This window comes from Mercenaria mercenaria, chromosome 4 (genome assembly GCF_021730395.1).
Source record: "Mercenaria mercenaria strain notata chromosome 4, MADL_Memer_1, whole genome shotgun sequence".
Lineage (NCBI taxonomy): Eukaryota > Metazoa > Mollusca > Bivalvia > Venerida > Veneridae > Mercenaria > Mercenaria mercenaria.
This window is the reverse complement of record NC_069364.1, coordinates 88,787,654-88,812,751: the sequence shown is the minus strand read 5'-3', so window position 1 is coordinate 88,812,751 and position 25,098 is coordinate 88,787,654. Positions and strand designations below refer to the sequence as shown.

At 35.1% G+C, this 25,098-nt stretch overlaps 2 protein-coding genes across 7 annotated transcripts in view; one reads left to right on the top strand and one right to left on the bottom strand.

The window, feature by feature from the left end:
- The window catches only part of LOC123552393 (uncharacterized), a 104,381-nt gene that overhangs the window by 66,887 nt on the left and 12,396 nt on the right, over window positions 1–25,098 (bottom strand). For all 6 annotated transcript variants that reach the window (XM_053541904.1, XM_053541905.1, XM_053541909.1 and 3 more), the window contains exons 2-3: window positions 5,896–6,013; window positions 2,589–2,708 (exon numbers count right to left, since the gene is read on the bottom strand). In XM_053541904.1, the coding sequence (XP_053397879.1) occupies window positions 2,589–2,708; window positions 5,896–5,962 (187 nt within the window). In that variant the 5' untranslated portion in view covers window positions 5,963–6,013. The remainder of the gene's footprint in view (window positions 1–2,588; window positions 2,709–5,895; window positions 6,014–25,098) is intronic.
- On the top strand, window positions 233–2,369 carry LOC123552394 (uncharacterized). Its single transcript, XM_045342041.2, has 2 exons — window positions 233–761; window positions 1,041–2,369. Exons 1-2 carry the CDS (start codon window positions 415–417, stop codon window positions 2,011–2,013), a joined length of 1,320 nt encoding a protein of 439 aa, XP_045197976.2. The 5' UTR covers window positions 233–414; the 3' UTR covers window positions 2,014–2,369.

Below are 25,098 nucleotides of genomic sequence, written 5' to 3'. Positions count from 1 at the left end.
AGTTTGTTTATCATTCAGCATTCATACACGATCCCTCATTATCAGACTTAAATAGTTTTTGGAATTAGCATGTATAAATAAGATAACTGAACAATCTATACCCTAAGTAGAAACAATGCTGTATATAAATCCATACGTAATCCGAGACAAGACACTTTTAAACAAATACAAATGATTATATTGATTTCTTTCTTTCTTTAGATTTTATTCTTTACTTACAATATCAGTCTGTTGATACTAGTATTGTCTTCAGGACTTGCGTGCATGTGTTTGGTTTTCGGACCCAAAACAGGGATATAAACTAGACTAACTTAGTTCACATCTGAACAGATCTCGTAAATTGATATGCTAAAACATGTGTAGAAGGTCTTCGCAGCATCTTTATCAAACTTTTTTTCTGACGAGATTGTCGAAATGAACTTTAAGAGAAGAAGGATTTGCGCGAGGATACAACGAATATTCGTTGTACTGTTTGTTTTGTATTTTTGCTATTTTACTTTGTTTAAATGTACTTGGACACCGTTTCCGGTAGAACTGGCGCAAAATAAAACATGGTATCCTGTTGGCCGGGCAAAGACAGCTTATGTGTTTTCAGCATATCTGGATGAAAGCAGACATGTTGTTGTTGTGATTGGGGCGATGACTAAAGACCCGATAACGTATCTCTGTCAGTTATGGAGTGCTGATGCTGGGGGAAATTCAATGGATATGGACAGAAGTTATCCAAGAGCAATTTCACCGCCTGAACACCATGACAAAAAGTAAGTTTAAATATTTAATACGAGTATGATGGAAGCGATGATGATTACATTTAGCCTTAAAGTTAGGGTGGGGCCATGATTAATGGATAGAGCGTCTGACTCCTAACCCGGAGGTCGCGGGTTCGAATCCCGGTGAAAGCTGCATTTGTTCGGGGTCTGTACCATCCCTTATCAATGAGTCAGTACTGGTAACAAGTAAAGAAAACAGTCGAGAAGAAAATTTAACACTTTAAGTATGGGTTAATTACCAGAAAATGAAATATGATTTTCTTATTTCAGATATGCCATGACTTTGTTTGAATGCCCATTCAGATCAGCGAGATTTCCACAATATGTTTCTCTTATAACAAATACATGTGATACCCCACTCAACCTCATTCGAATTGACGAAACAAAGGTACAGAGCAACTACAGAAGAAAGTTCACAGTTTGCCTATCTCCTTTAAATTTTATGTATAGCAGAGCATATGAATTAATTGAGTGGATAGAACTGAATAGAATTCTTGGCGCAGAGAAATTTGTTGTATACAATTACAGTTCTGCTTCAAACGTCAAAGAAGTACTTGATTACTACTCAAAACGAGGTTTCGTGGAAGTTATACAATGGCCGCTGCCAATGGCTGTAGATACATATCCTGCAACTGAAGTACGAGCAGAAATCCATTATTTCGGACAGACAGCTGCTCTTCATGACTGCTTATACAGAAACAAGAGGGAATCCGAATTCATAGTTAATATTGACTTAGATGAATTTATTATTCCACATGGCAATGAAACAACAAACTGGAAAGAAATTGTACGAAAAGTGGACACAAACAATGCAAAGGCCTTTGTTTTCAAAAATACACATTTTAGAAGAGACTTGAACCACAAACATTCTAAACACTCGTGGATGAATGATTATCAAGAAACTAAAAGATTTAAGCTGACAACGCTACAAACTTTTCAGCGCGAAGTGAAAGTTTATATCAAAGGTGTCAAGTCTAAGTATATGGTACGGACGGACGGACTCCTTTATCTTATGATACACTTTGTTCCAGAATTACCACTGAGTCAGGACATAACAATTTCGGAAGAAATTGCACTTTTACACCATTACAAGAATTTCGAACATGATCCAGAAGTATCAACTGATAGTGTACCAGACTATACCGTGTTAGATAAATATGGAGACAAACTTATTAGCAATGTTGAAAGAGTTTGGGACGAATTGTCTCGCGTGGATATGAATAGTTTGCCCATTAAGACATGAAAAGTTGAAAAATAAGAACACATTTTACCCGTTTAATTGTTCATCGTTCACTTTTTGAACACAGCGATTTTGTTTTAAATAAACAAATATGTGCAATTTGCTTCTTTCAACGACTTGTACCTGTATTAATGCTATGATTTTGTTCCTGTTCCCGTTCCGTACTGTACACTTTTATTTATCTACAAATGTTTAGGCTTGCCTTTTTCTCACAGTTTTTCCGTTAGCATTATTTTTGTTTACTTTATTTATCATTTGATAATTTAAGTCTAACTAAAATATGTATAAAATTACATTTTGTATTAGCAAAGGCTATTGTCATCTTTGAATGCAATATTGACTTAAATATTTAAGAACCACACGTCTTAACTTTACATTGACATCTCAAGCTTCTGTTGTAAAAAAATAATGAAAAGAATTATAACTTGCTGTTGATACAGATACGTCTAACAAAGTAATGTTCAAGATGATGAAAGAACACCGCCGTGAGTGAACATGTCACAGAAATTTCATAACTGAAGGAACAATATTTGGTGATTGGATTGCAGTGATATGATTTGTACATATGATTACATTACCTTTTACACATTGACCACCTATTGGACTAAATCCAATTTCACATACACAGGTATTGTTGCTTCCACACACTTCATTTTTATCTAATTGACATGCAGTACAGTCGTCTCCAACCGTTCCTTCTGAAACAAAATATACATTCTTATACAGCCTGCATACTGGGGTAAATATTGTCCTAAGTATTGTACTAAATTCACACATTTGCTTCCGGTTAGCATGCGTACATTCGAAATCTAATGGTATATCACTTCCTTAAAATGAATAAGGTGATTCATGACTACATCACAATTCTCTAGGAATATATCACGAAGGGCCTCTACCGTCGAGTGGTTAAGGTCGCTGGCTTCAAATCAGTTGCCCCTCACCGATGTGTGTTAGAGCCTCGCTCGGGGCGTTGAATTCCTCATGTGACAAAGCCATCCAACTGGCTTACCGGAGGTCGGTGGTTCTACTCAGGTGTCCGCTTTTGATGAAATAATTTACGGGAGGCACATTGAGACTTCCTTCACCATAAAAAGCTGAAGAGTCTCCATATAACATATAATTGTTTCGGTGTGACGTTAACCTAACAAAAACAAAATGAATATTATCATGCTATGGGGCGATTTTGGAGAAGTTTTTATTCCAGAATATCTAGTTTACAAAAGCTTATTTGACTAAAATTAGGACCAAATGGGTCTACCATTGTCATGACTGATCGCAAGGTATTTTGTAGAAGTTGCACGGTGATAATATAGTAATATTTCGGCTTCATATTTGGTGGTGGGGGGGGGGGGAAGTGGAAAAACAGATTCATCAAAGGTAATTTTTGGAATAGGGTTTTCGTAAAGTTTGATAAAAGATCACTTAATAACTGCAAAACTGAGTGTGGCTGGTGCAAAATCTAAAAGAATGAAAAAGGGTGTTCAGCAGTACCAGCCCTCTAAGCAAACAATGAAACTGTTTTTAACCCTTACCCTGCTAAATTTCTAAAATGGACTGGTCCATCATTCAATATGGGCAATACCATTTATTATTCGAATGGGTGTTCACTGAAAATTTACTGATTTAATAGCGAACAGTGCAAATCATGATCAGCCTGCACGGATGTCAAATTTAATAACATTTAGTGTAAGGGCCATTGTATGACCGTCTTGGCTGTTCTAAAATATGTATGCTTCTCTTTTTTAAAAAATTATTGTTATCTTTCTAAAATAATATGCATAATTTTGTTTTTCATTGTATACTATTATATAGCATAAATACATTTTGTTACTGAATGCGTTGAAAACCATTGTACACAACAATGGAGATACGGACGATAAAGTTACCCAAATGATGTGTAAATGGATACATCTTTTTTAATCTTTTAATCAGAAGAACTGCGGCATTGTCATAATACGAATTTCAACAGATAGCTTCCTTTAATTTCAAAATAGTGAAATCCTAGTACATAAATCAGTTGATTTGCACAAACGGTGGATGAATAAAACCGCCCCTGCCTCCATTATATTAGACAAAATGAAGTCGTAAAAATCGTATAAAATGACGACATCAGTGTCACAACGACTCGGATGAGATACTTTGCACATAAAATATGTTAGAAAACAATAACAAAATGCAAATTTAATTGAATTATTATGTCCTAATTGCTATGCTTGTAGATCATAAAAAATGAAAATTATTTTTTTAATGTTTAAATGAATGGGACAGTAACTGTTATCTAATTAGAACACGAGATATGTGGCATACGGTGGATTTGTATATTATGGTCCCTGTAATCATGTTTATTTCCTGTATCGCTCTTCTTCAGCTTTATGTGAATTATTATATGATGGCTTGATGAGCTTTCTTCCTTCCATGGTCTTAATGGATGAAACGGTCTTAAGCTCTATTCCATTTACCGCGGCTCGTATAAGCTCTATTCCATTACAGCTCGTATAAGTTCTATTCCATTCACCGCTCGTATCAGCTCTAGCCTCAATTCCATTTACCGCTCGTATAAGCCCTATTCCATTTACCGCTCGTATAAGCTCTATTTCGTTACCGCTCTTATAAGCTCTATTCCATTACCGCTCGTATAAGCTCTATTCCATTCCCGCTTGTATTTGCTCTATTCCATTTACCGATCGTATAAGCTCTATTCCACCATCGCTCGTATTTGCTCCATTCCATTTACCGATCGTATAAACTCTATTCCATTACCGCTCGTATTTGCTCTATTCCATTTACCGATCGTATAAGCTCTATTCCATTACCGCTCGTATAACCTTTTTTCTATTTAACGACCTATAAACTCTATTCCATTACCGCTCGTATTTTGCTCTATTCCATCTACCGATCTTATAAATTCTATTCCATTACCGTATTTGCTTTATTCCATTTACCGCTCGTATAAGCTCTATTCCATTACCACTCGTATTTGTTCTATTCCATTTACCGATCGTATAAACTCTATTCCATTGCCGCTCGTATTTACTCTATTCCATTAACCGATCGTATAAGCCATATTTCATTATCGCTCGTATAAGCTCTAATCCATTACCGCTCGTATTTGCTCTATTCCATTTACCGCTCGTATAAACTCTATTCCATTACCGCTCGTACAGATTAATCTAGGGCTAGGGACCGATGTGTCTTTACAAGAATATGATTTCTGGCAGACAAGCCTGCCTAAAATGCCATATCAGAAACTCGCCGTTCGCTTACAAATTACATGGCATTCCCAATTTCCTGGTGACCATGTCTTTTGTAATGAATTGCAGTCTTTATTTCAAACCTCAGTAGAGGGCTGATTTGTAAATATTCTAGGTAAGGAAATATGCTCAAAGAGAGAAACTTCATTTAATGATTTATCAGAGAGTTATCTCGAGCGACGGCTATTTTATTCTGTGAAGAAATCATATTTCATAATTAGAAGAGAGTGATCATTTGACAATTCTGAATAACAACCATTTTTTTACAGAAAACGATTATACGAGTATTTTAAGTTATATAGAAATTAGTTCCAGGGGACTTGTGGTAATTATAAATACATGAAGTTCAATACTTGAAATGCTACGTAAAAACTAAGCCAAGTATGACCTTGAACAACTGATACATAGACCTGCCTGGTATCACTGGGATCCGTATGGTTTATATGTATTTTTTTTCTTGAATTTCATTTAAAAACATTTAAAGAAATTTTACCACTCTATCATAGCACGTGACGGATTCCTGTGCCTGGTATGACATGGAGTAGTGTGCTGTTACTAAAATTATAGCCAAACTCATGGACTACTAAAACTGATACAGACGAGAGCAAATTTTCTTGATTTTTTTATTACTCACCAGACACATGATCCTGTAACAAAATGAGGATGGAAATTAGAACTATTGCTGAAATACGTGACGTCATCTTGTCTTGCGCACCATACCGGAAGCACGTGACTGACTTTTATCACCAAGCCTGGAATAACAAATCATCGAACTATACACTACCGTTACACTAAATGCCTTCTTAAAGTGATATATCAATTTTCAAGTCTTCTTGAACAACTATCAATAGTGTAAGTCAATGCACAAAACAGCTCTCACGCTGAATCCAAGCCACTTTGTTATCACGTGCACGTGTGCTTTTTCCGACTAAATAAAAGTGATTGCGCAAGATGATATTATTTGTAGATCCGTAGCCATCTAGGATGCGTACTTTCCCCGTTAGAAACAATTTAAGTTTTCTATTCATCACGTTTATAGTGCAACCGGCAATCTACTCTTAATGCAGAGGATCGGAATCAAGGTAGGATGTTTATATATTCCTTATTCAGCATATGATAAATAATTTTACAACTGAAACTACAATCATTTGATATTCTTTATATCTACATACTCCAGAAATACCAGATGCACTTATGAAAATGCACGATTGGAGTCGGAGGTCAATAACTAGTCATATGTGTATATAGCTGCCTGATAAACAGCCATGTAGCTATATGTTTTCATAAACCTCATACTTTATTCATTAGTGTTAACGTCTTTTAATTCTTATTTTCTAATGATATGCAAGATTCTTAGGCTGAGTTCATGCATAACAAAATAGAAAAGGAAAAAATACAGGTTTATTCATTAGTGTTAACGTCTTTTAATTCTTATTTTCTAATGATATGCAAGATTCTTAGGCTGAGTTCATGCATAACAAAATAGAAAAGGAAAAAATACAGGTTTATGGGTCTAATACAAGCATATTCATGGTTATGTAATAAGCTGACAGCAGTAATCTATAAGATAAGGCATAGGTCGCTCAGCCTGGAGGTCTTGAGTTCGAACTCTACTGAAATCACTGTCTCGTACCTCCTTACACCAACACTGTTTCTTACCTGTCTCAAAACTAGGTTTTAGTGGTATGCTTCTCTTTGTAAGTAGGGCATGACAACATAAATTTAGTTGTTGTGGTTTTTTTTCAAAGGAAACAGAACCGTTATTGTTCCCATTATATGTTTAGCTTGGCTTAAGACATATCAAAATGCAATTATTTATTCGACACTCCAGGTTTAATGTTTGAAGTTGGTAAGATGATCTATCCCAGTTATCTCGTCAATATAAAGCACTAAATGTGATATAATATCTACCAAAATACCGTGTCATTACATAACTCATCTATCACTGTTAAAGTAGATCAATATGGATTGTATAGAAATGTTAAAGTATCAATTTCAAGTTTGAATGAACTTTTTTACTAAAATCTATAAAGCAGGCAAGGTCCATGTATTATGGAAGGCCAATGTCCCCTGCCGATTGCAAATGTGAAATATTTAACGCCGAATGCTATTAAATTGCCATATTCTTTACGTCAAATATCGACTGTCAAGCGGTCATTCTCAAATGATAAAATTAATGCTACTTATTAACTGCGAAATGCACAACAATAAATGCCGAATGATTTTTGCTAACTGCTTATTCAATAAAGAACTGTTGGCCCTCGTTATATAATGTAAACACTTTTTTCTAGCCATTTTTGAGTAAACAAATTCGGTCCCATGCTCACATTACTGGTTGAACTTCCTGTATTGCTTCAATTCAGACTGTGTAGTAAAAACGTGTATAGTTCTAGAAATTAAACGTTACATACAAATTGTTTAAGATATCCTTCGCACTAAACCTAAACGAATTTAGCAATTACCATTTATCATTTGGCAATAAGCAGTAAGTTCATGGCAAATAGCTTTTGATTTTTAGCATTTAGCATTAGGTATTTGACATTTAGCATTAACATTCTTAGAAAATCAACATGGCACTCCGGCCTTCCATACAACTTTATATATATACCGCCAAACGGTTTGTATATATACGTAAATGCCTGGTTACACAGTGGTAAGGGTCTGGCCAGTCGTGCTTTTCTTCTTCCCGTAACCTCTTTAATTTTGTTCTGCTTTTATGTCCTGATTTTGTTTAGTACTGATTAACATCGACACAATTTAAGGATAATGTCGACGTTCCAGCTTTTGTGGTAGAGGTAGACCCCAAGCGCCCCACGGGATATTATTTCAGACGCACTCGGGTAACTTTCCCCAAGCCTGGTGGATAGTTCATATGCCTACATGCTGAACAAAGGTTTGAAAACTCAAAAGTGCTCTGCTCTTATATTTACTCAGTTGCCACTGGTTGAAGGTGCTGATCCAAAAATATGGCACTCGGGTTACTGTACTGAGTTACCGCACAAACAGTTACCCAAGAGCCGGAGACACCTCAATCTTTCATCTACAGCTACAACCAGGGCTGGATGTCTGTACATCTGAAATTGGTTTCTGCTCATCTTAAATACTCTATTTGACATAACTGTGTATTTGCCTCCCCTTTTAATGCTCATTTTTATAATATTTTTGTCCAAGCAATAAATTTGCAACTGCTCAAGGAAATTTGATTAAACTTGATAAAAAAAATAGATGACAACAAGGGGGCGTTTATGGTACAAGAACCATAACTTCTTATTAGTAGTACCTGTCCACTTTTGACCCAGAATAAATGTCTGCAGAGTTTACAGTAAGAGATTTATAAAGTTTACTTTATATCTAAAACTATCATATCTTTACTATGACAATATCATTTTCACTTAATATTCAGGATTGTAACTGCTGTGATGTTCATAAGGCTCAAAATGATTGAAAATCCTATGCTGGTAACAAACAATAATACAAACTGCTTTACATGTAACTTACATGAGATAATTGTTGGGCGTCTCTCGCTGCAGAATCACGTTTTATGATATTTTACCTACATTTTATTACGGTAGCAATAACAACATTCAATGATATGTAACAGATTTTTAAACAATTTGCATATTTTCGTTAATTTACGAGATAATTTTCATTTCAATCTACTTTAAACAAATTCGTCTCTATGTAAAACTAGACATATGTACAGTGTATTTGATGTTCCCATGTGAACAGGGGATAGTTTTTATCAAGTTGGTTTCCTGTCACAGCACCTGTACATTTACAAGATTTGAAACATTGAGTGTAGTTTGTTTCTAAGCTGTGCTTGCTGCTTTCTGTGTCGACGTGAAGTAAGATTTTCCAAATCTAAGTCTGGTAAAAGGAGGTTCCCTGTCCCTAAGAGTTTGTCTACAGTCTCTTTGTCTGCAGGGATATAAGTAAGTTTCACGTATCGGTTTAAAACATGGCAGAATCTTATGGCAAGTCCAACTATTTGAAATACAGAGATATCACTTTAAGTTTTAAAAGTATCAGTTTCAGATGCCAAAAGATAAAAATTAACATTACAATTATAAGATCTGTTTTGAAGATATCTCTTTGCGTAAAAGTGATTTCTCTTTAAGTTAGAAACCTAGCACTTACAGATAAAGTAAAAAGAGATATAGCAGTTTTTGCTTTGTTTTGTTTAATGTGCAAGGTTCAAGATACTCCGATATTAGACTGGAGCAAATAAGATATTACTTATTATTATACGGTTGAAAATTCTTTCCCACCGCGAAACATGTAAAATGGTATTATATTTGAATAGGTAGTATGCTAACGGGTGCGAATTTTAAATGTAGCATTTCTCGGCTTTGAACCGATTCAATATAAAATATATATTTTTTTTTCTTCATTCAAATATATTATCGACCCGTGAAATATTATTTTAGATTTCAAAAAGGATAGCATGCGTATGTAAATACATGGTTTTATGTGGCGAAAAAATAATTAACATACTCGAATTCTTTCACTCGATCATATATACTATTTTCACATGATCATTTCTTCATTGAGTTAAATGTTCATATATATCAACAAAACCAAAGACCAATCTGCATGTGTCAACAAAAATAATGATCAAGTCTAATAATACATCTACATGAGTGATGAAATATAGATCGTATATAGAATGTCGATTTTTAAACAATTTTAGGATTGCTTCTGTAAAAACACGCGGTTGTAGTAATAAGACAAACGAACATAGCAAATTTTGACATCACAATCATAACCGAAGTAACATGACAGGATTTCACCTACAGACAAATAAATAAATAAATAGATAAATAATACGCATTCACTGAAGCATTTGAATATGAATGCTGAAAGACATCGGTGAAAATCTCAAAACTGACCAATGTAGACAACGTTTACAGTTTACAGAGTGTTCATCCACTGCTCAAGAGCCGCAGAGTCCAGTAACAGATATATCACAGATAATTTGCAAACATGCACTTTGTGCTGAAGTAATCACGACAGAAAACACTAAATATAATTAAAAGTCAAGTTTCTCCGGCGAAGCTGTCGGTTTGACTATTTCCGGAAGTACATATGGTCTATAGTCCTTTTTTGTAACATCACTGGGTCCTACGATATAAAATATATTTCCCATTCTATCCTTAGACACGTATTTTGTTACTTGAGGCGGTTTAGGCGGTTCTTTTTTGTTATTAAACAGCCTGGGTGATATGTGAGGCAGCCCGCGGTCTGGTCTCATTTTAGAGTATCGAACTCGCGAGTCAATACTGGCAAGCCATGCTTCTTTTTGGGGCAGCGTTTGCGTATAGTCACGTGATCTCTCTACATCCTTCATATGTGATCCCAGAATATCATTCCATGTGACATTATTGTATTGTCTCCAGTCTATATCTTGATGTCGTAAATTATCAACAAATAAGTTCCCCGGGAGTTCGGGGCTTCTTGGTTCAGACACCTTCCACAACGGCGGTCTCTCGCCTATGATCATACCCTTTCTGACATTGCGTCTGTTCGCACCCGGAAATATTTTATCGTATACTATTTTTCGCCCTTTTGTATAACTTCTGGGCTCACTAAGAGATCGGTAAAACGTTCCGTCTCTTTGATACGATGACGTCACATCTCTAGGGTCCTCTGGGTGATATTTGTACCAATCTTCAGGTGTCTTCAGATAAATCCTGTTTTTACTTAACGCCTTTCTCCTAGCTGAGTGTTTCCTGTCTTTTAATGGTTCCAAATGATATGTTTTTTCTCGGTTTCTAGTTTGAAAACGAAATCGTCCCCTAGGTGAGTTTTCGTACATGTTTACAATGTGCGTATTATGTGCATGCTAACTGGTTTAATTTGTTTCAAGTCAACTTTAAATGAATTTTAAATAGCATTTTCACGTGTGAACAACACCTTGTTGTTTAATTTGCATGTTTAAACTGTATCCAAATACAAATATTGCGATTTAATTACGTTCATTAAGTACCGATCCTATTAAAGGAAAGATATGATTAAAATCTCTGGCTAGAAGTTGCCGAAATATAAATTAATCCGTTTGTAACTCGAGTATGTATGTGCTAAAAGCTGGCATCTGATCATAATTTGACATATCAAACCATCTTGGTTTGTATTCCTATTGATAGACCGAATATTCAGTATTTGTGCGTCTAAACTGTAAATAAATTACCTGCCATTGAAGTTGAAATTTGCCATTGAGAGCTCAGTGAAAGCTTATGTCAATAGTTCTCACATTTCATTAGTTTGTATGAGGGTGTTCATAAAAAGATCTTTGAACAAAAAGAATGTAAAGTATAAACTGATGAAATTGATTTTGCAGTATAGTATAACTTAAAACACTCCTGAATACTCAATGAATAGGAAACGTCCATTGATCCAACCGTTGCAAACAATGACAAATTGGGGTCATACTAAGGGCTGTCGCAGGACAGCAATGCTCGACTATTCAACAACCGTGTCAACTGAATGAAAATTAAAGTCAGAAAGGGGCATAATTTTGTAAAATTGCAAACAGAGTTATGAAACCTATACAATGGAAGTCAACTCATCCCAGTAGACAAGTGTGTGAAGTTTCAATACAATACCATTAGTGAGTACTGAGCTGCTAGCCTGCATACTAAACCAAACATTTCTAAGTCGAAAAAAAATGGGCATTATTTTGTAAAAATGCAAAATTGAGTTATTAACCCCGTGCAACGCATGTCAGAACATCACATGAACAAGTTTCAATCCATTCCCATTAATGGGTATTGAGATACCAGCTTACATACAAAAACTTCACCAAAGCGGGACGCCGGCACCGACGTACGGATAAGTCCAATAGCTCTACGTAGCTAAAGAGGTTTCACTGGCATAGCTATACATTCTCCCGCTTCTAATTGGAAAAACAAATCGAGGAATGAACACGTAATAAGTCCATTTGATCATTTTATACAGTTCTGTTTTACACTAAACGCGCTGCTCAATTGCAAGACATGTTGGCCACGATTGGAACCGGTTTGTGCTATGTGACTAGAACCTGTTTTTTCCACGTGACGTGGACCGGTTTGTGCCATGTGACCGGAACAGGTTTGTGCCACCTGAATGGAACCGGTTTGTGCCACGCGATGAGACCGGTTTATGCAACGTGTTTGGAACCGGTTTGTGCCACGTGACTAGGACCGGTTTGTGCCACGTGACAGGGGCCGGTATGGTTTGTGCCACGTGGTGAGACCAATTTGTGCCAACTGACAGACTGGTTTGTGCCACGTTACTCGGACCGGTTACTGCGGTTAGCTTGCGACGTCTCGGTATAGACAATTTAGGTGGCGTCTGTTGCAACAGTTGATTAAGAGTTTTTTTCTCTTTGTAGTCTGTAGCATCTAAGCGAAGTATTCTTAATGTTCACCTAAAAATCGAGAAGTCCAGAATATCCGTTTTATTTTATATTTGACTGAATGAAGTCCGTTAAGTGTGGTCAACTATAGAGATTTATGTTTAATACATTAAACTTACTAGTATGTACAGCTAATTGAGAAAACTGCTTAATGTATTATTTGACATATTTATCTCTAAATTACCTTAGACATTTCTAAGTGATTTGATTTGGATTATAGAACTATAAACACATATGGTCTATTCTGTCTTATTAAGTATTTATAAACACAGTAATGATAGCCCAGTCAATACCACGTTCAGTCAGTCTAGACATTGCACGGGTCAAGTAGATTACCCGGGCCTCCCTTTGAATACTTGTACTCCGAAACCTTCGCATTGACTATTATAATTAATAAAGCCTAAAGGAGCATCATTTTTACCATACGTTTTCAGACTGTGATATTAATGTAATTAAAAAAGATGTGGTTAAGAAGAGATATCAGATATGTGTAAAAATGTTTCTGAAAGTAATCCCTTGTCCGACAATTTGCCGCTGAAAGTCAAAAGTTTTATCATGACGGTATTTTGATAAAAGTCTGTGTAATATTTAATTTAATATTTATTCATAAATATTTCGCGGTTACATGAACATTTTGTCAATATGTGTTTACAACTACAGAAGACAACTTGTCAACATGCTACGGTTCATCAAAATAACACATAGTCAAAGAATATATCAGTTTACAAATATGCGGTTGAACTCCCGTCAAAATGCGTAAATTCAAAAAAAGGTCAGCATTATTAAATTCTTGTAATATAAATAGTATGAAATAGTAAGCGCATATAATATATGCAAAACGTGCAGTTCAGTTTAGTTATGTGTTTTTGTTGTTGTTCATGCAGTTGTTTTGCAATGTCGTGGATATTTTCCTATGACCTTTCGTGCAGTAAATGTATACCAAAGTAAAATATTTTTTTTTTTTAAAAAAAAGGAAACAACGTTTGAACACACTAGACCACCTACGAATCTATTTTTATTTTAATTCTGGTCGAAATAAATGTATTTTGACGAATATTCGACTACATTTCACACTATGTGTTTTACTATAAGTCAATATTTGTACGTTGTCTTATAAATCCAATAGAAATCAATTCATATTTAAAAAACTGTGTCATTTTCTTCAACTATTTCCCCTATTCTTTGCAAAGGATAACAAGGTGCAAAGTAAACAGCCTATCGCATTCCAGTGGTCATTACGTACATCAAACTTTATACCATGGATTCCTAAGTTGTCCGTGGAAACGCTCAAATTAATTTTTAATGATGAGTTTTTCATTCAACAGATTCCTTTTTATCAGTAACCTTTAATCCTTTTTATCCGGAGTTAACTATCAACTACTCCAAATTGAAAGTTGTTGATAAGTTTACATGTGTTATACCGTACATATAAGATAACATGATTGACCACTTGGCCTGTATCCAGCTACCTTTATCCAGCTACATTTATAACTTGTAGCACGAACTTCAATCAGGTAAATGATGCACCCGATAGAAAGCTCTGTCCGTCTGTCCGCCCGATCGTCTACGCGTCTGTCAATGCTCCTTGTCAATTTAAGATATGTCAATGAAACTTAGAACACAGACTGATATAAATGAGAGGAAGTGCAGAGCGTAAGAACTATTATCCTAAATAAAATCAACAAGGAATTACACTCCAACCCATCCCCATCACACACTCATATCCTTGGTAATATATTAATGATAATACTTCAAACTTACTAATAGCGGGTTTAAATGAAACTCAGAATGTAGAGAAATTATATGGCAGAGAGCAACACTAACGAGCCCGCCTTAAATTGCTGAGCGTAAGACTTTTATGATGTTTTTAGCTACTTGTTTTTCAGTACTAAATTGATTCTAACAATGTTTGGAATAAAGAGAGGAATTGTAGAGTGCAAGAAACACACTGATTCATTCCATGTGTCGGTGCGACGTTAAATCCAAAAAAGGTTCATTCCATAAGTAATTGTAGAATTAAGAAGTCTTTGTACTATATAAATAAACATATATAAGGCTTGTGAGTGGTGAATATTCACGTGATTCAATCATTTTTCATCGTTAGAAGAGGAAGTTCTAAACTACAGCCACGCTTGCATGGCAAGATGCAATTCCTTCGTTATTAGAGAAAGGCGTCAGTGTGTGGTCCTGATCAACTTCTCTTTGACCCTGGACAACAGCCTGTCTATTTTCAATCACATAGCATACTCCAGGTATGATGACGTTATGACACGTGTCTTTATTCGTATAACAAGTAAATAATGCATTACCAATCACAATTCGGTATTCTTGTAACGTCTTCATTGAAACAAGATATCATCCATTAAAATTGTTATTCATACAAAAAAAAACATTTTAGTAGATAATTAAAATATGAGCCGCGCCATGAGAAAACCAACATAGTGGGTGTGCGACCAGCATGGATCCAGACCAGCCTGCGCATCCGCGCAGTCTGGTCAGGATCCGTGTTGTTCGCTAACAGTTTCTCCAATTCCAATAGGCTTTAAAAGCGAACAGCATGGATCCTGACCAGACTGCGCGGATGCGCAGGCTGGTCTGGATCCATGCTGGTCGCAAACCCACTATGTTGGTTTTCTCATGGCACGGCTCATATTACAAACATGAAAAATTACTGATGATTTTTTGCAAGAAACAATCAAATTACAACGAATGTTTCAGAGTTAACGCACAATGCTAAATGATGTCGATATGTGAAAGAATGTAGTCAATGTTACAAAAACTCGTCTCTTACATCAAAACTGAAATATTCCCATCTCAACATTGGGTTATAAAACGGATTGACCATTTTGATTTGAGCAAAAATATGTCCTTCAACAGTGACATAATAAAAGATTGTCATTGTAAGATGGAATTATATTTAAGGTGATGTTCGTAAACATTTACGAATCCGGCGCAAATGTTAGAGCATGTATGGAAATCTAGCGGATATTTTATAATTAGTGTAACAATTGTCTGTAATGTTTCTTTTGGTGCACGATTATTTCATGCAGAAGCAAACTCAAATGCCGCAAAGACTATAATAGGCCTATACGTAATTCAATCATTGCCATGGTTCCCCAGTGCAACAGTTATTGCATATCTGTTTCTTATTGTTGGTGCACGATCGCGAAAATTTTATTTTGCTATTATCCAAATAACTTCCCGCATAGTAACATATCTAACGATGCATTACAAAGATGTATTCATTTTAAATGTTTCATAAAACCATAGACATTTTTTTTTATTTCTCTTCATTTGACGATAACTACCAAACGATAGTGAAAAATGACTAAAGATGATTCTTAAATTCCACCGCAGCTATTTGGTTGGAATCCTTAATAGAGATTCATTGTTTGTCAGGATAGTTGTTCGACTGAATAAAACAAAATAATACAAAATTGCCTGGCGGAAAAAATAAATGAAACCCGAAACTGAAATGAAAGAACAAAAACTTCCATAGCCACGAGATGATATAAAAAAGAAAATGATAGGAACAAAAGTGAACAAAACAATTCTATAATATTTTTTCCAATTTCAGTTGTTATCAAAAAGTGGTTATAAAGCAGCAATAGGTTGTTTTCTATTGATATGAAAATTTCGTGCAATAACAGAATTTTTTAATTACTTGCGCATTCATGTCGGTTTCGTACATTTATTCTTTTGTAGCTTTTAAATTTAAGGACGGAAGTACGGGGGAAACCTTTTGTATTAAAAGAAATTCTTTTTACTTCCGTATGTATCATTCAAAACAAATTTCAAAGTTTGGAAGTTTTATATTTGTGTACATTTTAGAAAGGATTCGTTTTCCTATCGGTGTTATACAAATAATCTAGGTACCTCGGCTAATTTAACCCTTTTACATGCTGGACACAAATGATTCTGCCTTTGCGACCAGTGTTGATCATAATCAGCCTGCACATCCGTGCAGTCTGATCAAGATCTGCACTGTCCGCTATTCAGTCTGTATCTTTTTGATAAGAACCCCATTTAACAGTTAATGGTACTGTTCAAATTGTAAGATGGATAAATTCATTATAGAAATTTGGCAGGGTAAGGGTGAGTAACCATATGTGAGACAAGGAGTAAGTTACGAGCACCGTCTTTCGTTAAAGAATACCAGAAATGTTTAAGCACTATCTGTTTAGATTGCTTAAGTTATAAGCATCTTTACCAGGTTATTTCTAAAAAAGAAAATATCAAACGAAGATACCGATTAAAAGGTATGTGTATGTATTTATAAGTTATAAACTGTTTTTCCATGGATTTTTTTTCCAAAATCTTTATTCCACACTTTGTGGAATCGAAGTAGCAATGCAAATGAAATGCCAACATTAACGGAATCTCTTTAAGAGGAAAGATAGCGTATTTCATTATTTCTTAGTACCCCATCAGTATATTCTTTTTAGTAAGTAACAAGATCATGGCAGTCTTTAGTTGGTTAAAATATAGAACAATCTTAACATTTACGATGCAGCTCTTGTTCTGAAGACAAGCATATTTGCATGATACTTTTTGACATATGTTAGTATATATATAAGATATCTGGAAACCACTTATTGGATGATATGTATGTCAAGTAGGCAGTTAGCTTACACGCAAAACTTATAAAATTCGAACCTTGTTAGTAATAAGCTTTGTGAAAGACAAGAATTGAACCTGGGCAGGAGTGAGATGATATGTATACCTCAAGTCGATATATTCTAACCTTAGTATGTCCTTTCTATAATACTTACAATTATATATACTTCCATATTTTTAATGTCATGTAACTAAATGTAATTTTCCCATGCAATAAAAGAACAACACGCGGTATGTTTGGAAAATCAAGGCTCTACTGCATAAACTTTAAAACGTCTAGAGTAAAATGTGAGCATAATTGAAATTAGTTTTTACTTTATTGCATCACAGGACAGCGACTTTTGAAGGAACCGAGTTAAAAAAGAACATATTCAATATATCTCAATATTGACTATTTTCTTTGAGCTATCAACTTTCAGTGTATCATTTGCGATTTTCTGTGTAGCCATCATAAAGGGAAGTAATCAATATAAGGATATCATGCCTTATATATAATGTCTAACGTACTTCGTTTACACATAATCTGACGACAAACACTTCACAATGCGTTGATATACGAGTTTAATTGATTACATCTTGGTTCGTTATTCATGGTTGGACAATTATTTTAAATGAACCATCAATACTACAATGTACTTCCATCGTAATTTGATATACAGATCGAAACGAATGTCTATTTTTTGCGGTTGGTTAAAACCTTATTAAGACTGGCGTACTAAGTATTTGACTAGGTCTGTAGCCTGTTTCACAGAACTTTATGTATCACCAAGAGTTGTATTTTGCAGCATATTTTTGACAGTTTGCAATTTAGAACATTCCTAATTTTCTACCGACAATCGGCAGATGTTGGACACATCTCAGTTAAATTTCTTGCGTTATTATGTGCTACGATTAAAGTAAAAAAAAAAAAATCAACATTGAGCACCTTTCTTCTAAACCAAAAACCTTACCATATGATCTGATAAAATGCTATAAATCCTGAAGCATGGTCACGGTATATAAGCAGTGTTTTGTGAATATAAAAGAATCATGTAAACAAAATAGTTTCTAGCCCCCATTAACACGCTCAGTGATTCGGGTAAAGGAACACTTATCTTATGGCTCTCCATATATATCTCAAAACGACCTCAATAATAGCAAAACAATTTGTTTAAAACACCATTTTAGCCACAGTGAGAAGTAAAGAGCGCATGGCAGAATCATATAGCTTCACGGAACAGACATACAAAAAATGACTACATCAGATTCAATACGCATGTTTGGTTTTGGCCGCATTAGGTCCCCATTAAATGCTAAAAACGAACTACAAGACACACAAGCTTGCAGACAGTTCATAAGAAAGTTCAGTCAGGCAGAGCTTTTGAATGCAAATATCCCTAAAATATCTCTAATATACCTAATCTGACCAAAGTAAGCTGTTCTCACAATGATTGTAAAAACTTTGATGTTTAATACCGGGGCAGGAGGGACAGAACGTTTTCAATTTTCCAGTTCGATTGTTTTCCAAAAAGCCATACTGGGAATATTTTTGTGACATTTTTGGGTCAGCATGGCTTATTTTTGCCTTTACTGTGGGCCTAGTATGTATACAAGTTTATTATCTGGTACACTTGTTCGCCTTTTTTGAATTTCATTCTTTTTTTATTTAATGCATATTAATTTGACTCAAAGTCACAGGTCCTTCAGTTTACCACAGTATGGAAGCAGGAAGAGAAATTGTCAAATTAAATATAAGTATAGTATAATTCGTGCTGGAGTTTTGTATGATAAGTGAACCTAAACAAACGTGTACTTATAACACGAACCAGATTATTTAGTTTTCTTTTTAAAAATCGTACTTTTTGAAGAATTTAAATATGATTATAAAACACATTTCATTTTTTTTCTCACGCACGCGGTCAATATTCTAACCTTGCGTAAATCTTGGTTTAACGATATAAAAGAAACATTGAAGCGTAAACAAACTGGACAAATATGTATTTATCTTTTTAAGGGTGGAACACTCTCATTCAAGTTTACGTTTGGCCTATTCATCGGGTAGATGAGATATTATCTCAACTGAATGGTCTGAATGTCACGTCATACCCTTACTTTGACCTAAAGTTTGTTGTTCTTACAGCATCATACGCACAGCTTTTCTGTGACATTTAGATGCACATGTAACTGTTTTTGATTCAGATATGGTCAGCGTTTTGTCAAGCTTTTTGGCAGGTATGAAATATTTATCATGTCCAGACAGACGGGTGGTCGTGAAGGTGTTGGTACGAGTCTCGATATTGTCTTAATGCGTTTTCAATATTTAATCTTTGTTTTCGAACCGTTTAGACGAAAAAAAAAAACACGTGTTTTTCTTCTCCTCATATATGTATATTATCGAGCCGTGAAATATTATTTAAGATATAAAAACGATAACATGTTCATTTAAATATATGGCCTTCATAATGTATTCGATGCACAATTTATACGTATCATATGCAGATAGTTTCGTTTCGATGATTTCCATAAATTGCTCAATATCATTAAGTTCTTCATCAAATAAAAAGCACAATTAGATTATATGAGCCGTGCCATGGGAAAACCAACATAGTGGGTGTGCGACCAGCATGGATCCAGACCAGCCTGCGCATCCGCGCAGTCTGGTCAGGCTCCATGCTGTTCGCTTTTAAAGCCTATTGGAATTGGAGAAACTGTTAGCGAACAGCATGGATCCTGACCAGACTGCGCGGATGCGCAGGCTGGTCTGGATCTATGCTGGTCGCACACCCACTATGCTGGTTTTCCCATGGCACGGCTCATATATCCTCCTTGTTAACCATTTAAACAACTGATGGATTCATACCGGCATGAACTATATATGTACCGGATGTATAATTAGAAAAATGTTGATGAATTTTGATAATAAAGTTCAGATTAAACCTAGATATACACATACAATAAGGTATTAACTGTCTGACAATCAGTTAGAATGCCGTTATCAGGGCCAGATAAAGCGAATAAGACAATGGCAAACTATACTTTGAATCATAACTGAATTATTAATAGCTCAGCCATAAACAACTACGGGAAATAAATAGATAAATATTAATTCACAAAAGCTAAAATGTTCTAAGTTTTTGGTTTTGTGCTAAACTGTGAATGCTGATGGCATCAGTGAAAGTCTCAAAAATGGACGAAGTTTCAGCCACTTTAAATGGAGGAGACCTCAACACGTTGACTGTCGCATCAGATATGCAATTTGTGCAGAAGTTTACACAAAAGAAGGAACAATACATTACTAAAACTCACCAGAAGTATGTACCGCCTGTTTTCCTTTTTTGTAACGTCACTGGGTCATACGATGTAAAATATAATTTCTTATTTTATCTATAGAACGTATTTTGTTACTTTGGGCGGTTTAAGCGTCTCTCTTTTCTTATCAAACAACATGGGTGATATGTGAGGCAGTCCGCGATCTGGTCTCATTTTAGAGTATCGAACTCGCGTGTCAATGCTGGCAAGTCATGCTTCTTTTTGGGACAACGTTTGCGTATAAATGTAGTCATGTGATCCAAGAATATCGTTCCATGTTTCATTATTATACTTTCTCAAATCTATATTTTGATGTCGTAAATTATCAACAAATAAGATCCCCTGGTGTTCGGGGCTTCTAGATTCCACCACCTTCCATAAAAGCGGTCTCAACCCCTATAATTGCGCCCTTTCTGGCATTACGTTTCTTTGCAACTGGAAATACATTTTCGTATACTATCTGTCGCCCTTTTGTATAATTTCCAGGTTCACTAAGAGACCAGTGTTTGGTACAATGACGCTGCGTCCCTAGGGTCCTGTGGGTGGTGTCTGTACCAATCTTCAGTTCTCCATGTTGATTGTTTCCTGGCCCTTAATGGTTCCAATGGTATGTTTTTCTCGGTTTTTAGTATGAAAACGATATCCTTCCCTCTGTGAGTTTTCGTACATATTTACAATACGCATTTTATGTGCATATTAACCCTTAGCCTGCTGACCGCAAGTGATTCTGCCTTTTCGACCAGTGCAGACCAAGATCAGCCTGCACATCCGTGCAGTCTGATCATGGTCTGCACTGTTCGCCATTCAGTCAGTATCTTTTTTGGTAAGAACCCCTATCAATAGTTAATGGTACTGTCCATTAATTTGTCTCAAGTCAATTTTAAATGTACTGTAAATAACATTTTCACGTGTAAATTCTTGTTTAATTAGCATATCTAAAATACAACTGTATATCTAAAAGTGTGCTTTAATCATATTCGTTAAGTGTCGGTCCGATAAAAAATAAAGACAAGATAAAAATCATTGGCAAGAAGTTGCCGAGGTATGAATTAATCCGTTTGTAACTCGAATGTGTATGTGCTAAAAGCTGGCATCTATCATAAATTGACATATCAAACCATCTTTTCGCCGCTACCGTCTGCTGGTTGTATTGGGTGTCAAATTAAATGCTGCAGCAATTTGATATGCTAACAACGTCATTTGCAACAGCTTTAACATGTTTGTTTCTTAGGGATTTAAGCATTGCAAATTATAAAATATCCACTTTTCTAATGTCCATATATTGAAAACCATTTTGTATTTCATCTGTATCTGAGCAACAGAGGGAGGGGGAGGGGATGGGGTCTTCTGGACAGTCGCTGTCAAAAGGCAATCGCTTGTAGTAACAATTTTCATTATATGTCTGAAACGGATAAATGTATATTCTTGTTTCCTGACCAAAATATGATCAGGACCAGTGCCAAAACCTGCTTTTTAATTCTCAAAAGACGTCAATTTTTAATATGTAAGTAGTAATCTTTATGCTGTAAATAAGGTAGCGTTTTTGGTTTTGTTTTCTATATATGATCAAAAATTTGTCCACTGAAAAAGTTTTGCTAATCAATGCCAGGCTGATCTTATAGTATGTTTCGGTTCACCTACAACCAGTTTTTTTATAAATGGTCAAATTTTAATGTTCAAATATTATCTTTATTATGCCCCCGAAGATTGCACTGTTCGTCCATGAGTGTGTCCGTGCGTCCGTGTAAATTCTTGTCCGGGCTGTAACTCTGCCATCCATGAAGGGATTTTGAAATAACTTAGCATAATTGTTTACCATAATGAGATGACGTGCCATGCGCAAGACCCAGACCCCTAGCTCCAAGGTCAAGATCACACTTAAGAGGTCAAATGTTAACAGGGTCTGTTTCGTGTCCGGTTTATAACTCTGCCATCCATGAAGGGATTTTGAAATAATTTGGCATAAATGTTAACCATAATAAGATGATGTGTCATGCCCAAGACCCAGACCCCTAGCTCCAAGGTCAAGGTCATACCTAGAAGTCAAAGGTTAACAGGGTCTGTTTCGTGTCTGGTTCATAACTCTGACATTCATCAAGGGATTTTGAAATAATTTGGCAAAACTGTTCACCATAACGAGACAACGTGCCATGCGCAAGAACAAGACCCCTAGCTCTAAGGTCAATGTCACATTTAGAGGTTAAAGGTTAACATGGTCTGTTTCTTGTCCGGTCCATAACTCTGTCATCGATGAAGGGATTTTAAAATTACTTTGCATTAATGTTTCCTATAATGAATGGCATGTCAAGCGCAAGACCCAGACCCCAAGCTCCAAGGTCAAGGTCACACCTCGAAGTCAAAGGTTAACATGGTGTGTTTCTTGTCTGGTCCATAACTCTGCCATTTATCAAGGGATTTTAAAATTACTTGGCACAAAATGATAACCATATTGAGAAGGTGTGTCACGCTTATGACCCGGGTCTCTCAGGTCAAGGTCAAGGTCACAAAATAATTCATACCTAAACTATTCTGGCATATTTTGACTGTATTCTTGGGCATATTTCGGTGGCATTTGTCACTAATAGCGACAGCTCTTGTTTTATGTAGTTTTGTTTTTTAATATTTTTTTACTAAGATACTTATGGATTAGCAAACCTAGTTCGGTTGTATTGTTTTATAGTTTTGTAAAAGCATTGGTGTAGATATGACTGTGCAATAATCTCTTATAGTTCCAACATGGGGCGTAGTACATTTGTAATTGTAAATATATTTAACTGTTTATGTGTTGTATATATTACGGGAATAAAAATTTAATAATCTAATACTTGTCTTCTAAATTACCTATAAATAAACTGTTAATGTGTTTTCCTTAGACTTTGAACTGAAAACAAGACAGTATTCTGTTCTGTTTTCTTTATGTCTAAACTAAATTTTTAAGTGCTTAAATATAAATTCAGCGTCAATCAGGCGGTAGGATAAGAAGATTAACTGGGCCTCCCCTTTGTAACTTTTATACTATTATTGTATATACTCAGAGTTCTGTTCAATGCATTCTAATTAGTACAACATAAAATAAACGTTTTCAAAATATGGGCGGAACAATAATTTCGTGTATCTGTAAAATAATCACTTTTATTTCACACGTCTTTCATATATGCGTAGAATGTGTTTTATACGTAGTCCAACACCAGCTGATTACTTAAATATTGACAGTACTTTGACACAAGTTTGTCTAATCGGTTAGATATTTCACGGGTGCATTAACATTTTGTCAATGTTTGTTTACAAGTATAGAATAGCAAGGTTTGTAAATTATAACTTGTCGACAGGTCGTGGTTTATAAAGAATAACATTTAGTCAAAGAATATATCAGCTAACAATTAAACGGTTCATCTCCCTTGAAAATAAAGAATGCTCATGTCGACACATGGTGTGCCACATAATAATATCTGTTGTGACCAAGTCTAAATATGCAAATTGTTAAAAAATGATAAGTGCTTATATAATGCAAATAACGCATATATTAAATGCAAGACATGTTACTTCCATCTATGGGTGCTGTAACGTTTTTTCTTGTTATTTTTTAATGTATTACATAATTACGTTGACGTGAGGCGCTGAAATAAAACCACATCGTCTCCAATACAACATTTCAAAATAATATTTCATGTAGAAATATAAAATTATGTTTATTTTCGTATCATTAAAACTACATATTTTCACGGGCTGTCAGACTTTTGGGTACATTATTCATAATTTCAATACTATTATTAACCACAATTTTAAATACTTTTAGATTCTCTACATAATTTACAAAACTAAGTTTCTTGATTTTAAACAAAATATTTAACAATACAAATTGTGATAGACTTTCTGTTTATAACTAGTTAAGATGTCTTGAAAAGCTGCCAGTCCTATTTCAACTCAAGACCATTTTGTAACGAAAAGTGTTAAAGAAAAGGCAATTTATTACAGATGATATTTTTATCAACTCATTTAACTGGTGAAGGGATTATCTTTATTCTTAAGTGGCATTAATTTCAAAGACTTATTCAAAAAGCGAAAGAAAATCTTAATGCTACATGACCTCATCATTTCAACCTTAAAGATTTCAGTTTTGTCATTTAAAAATTCATCAAAATGTTTGTACACATTCTCGGCCAAAATTGCATTACAGTTAACACCTTAATATTTGCTAAAAGTCAATATTGGTATATTATGTTAGAAATCGGGTACCGATCAATTCATTTCATTGAACACGGATTAAAAAATTGTGTCACTTTTTTCAACTATTTCCTTAATCTTTTGAAAGGATAACAAGGCGTAAAGTGAACGGTCTATCTCCCTGAATTGGTCATTTATTTCCTCAAACTTTAAATCGTGGATGCCTTTGCTGTCCTTGGAAACGCTCAAATTAATTCCCAGTGACGAGCTTTTCATTCAATAGTTTCCCTGTTATCATCTACTATCATCTACCTTAAATCCTTTTTATCCTGGGTTACCTGCCAACTGCTGATAAGTGTACACGAATTATATTAT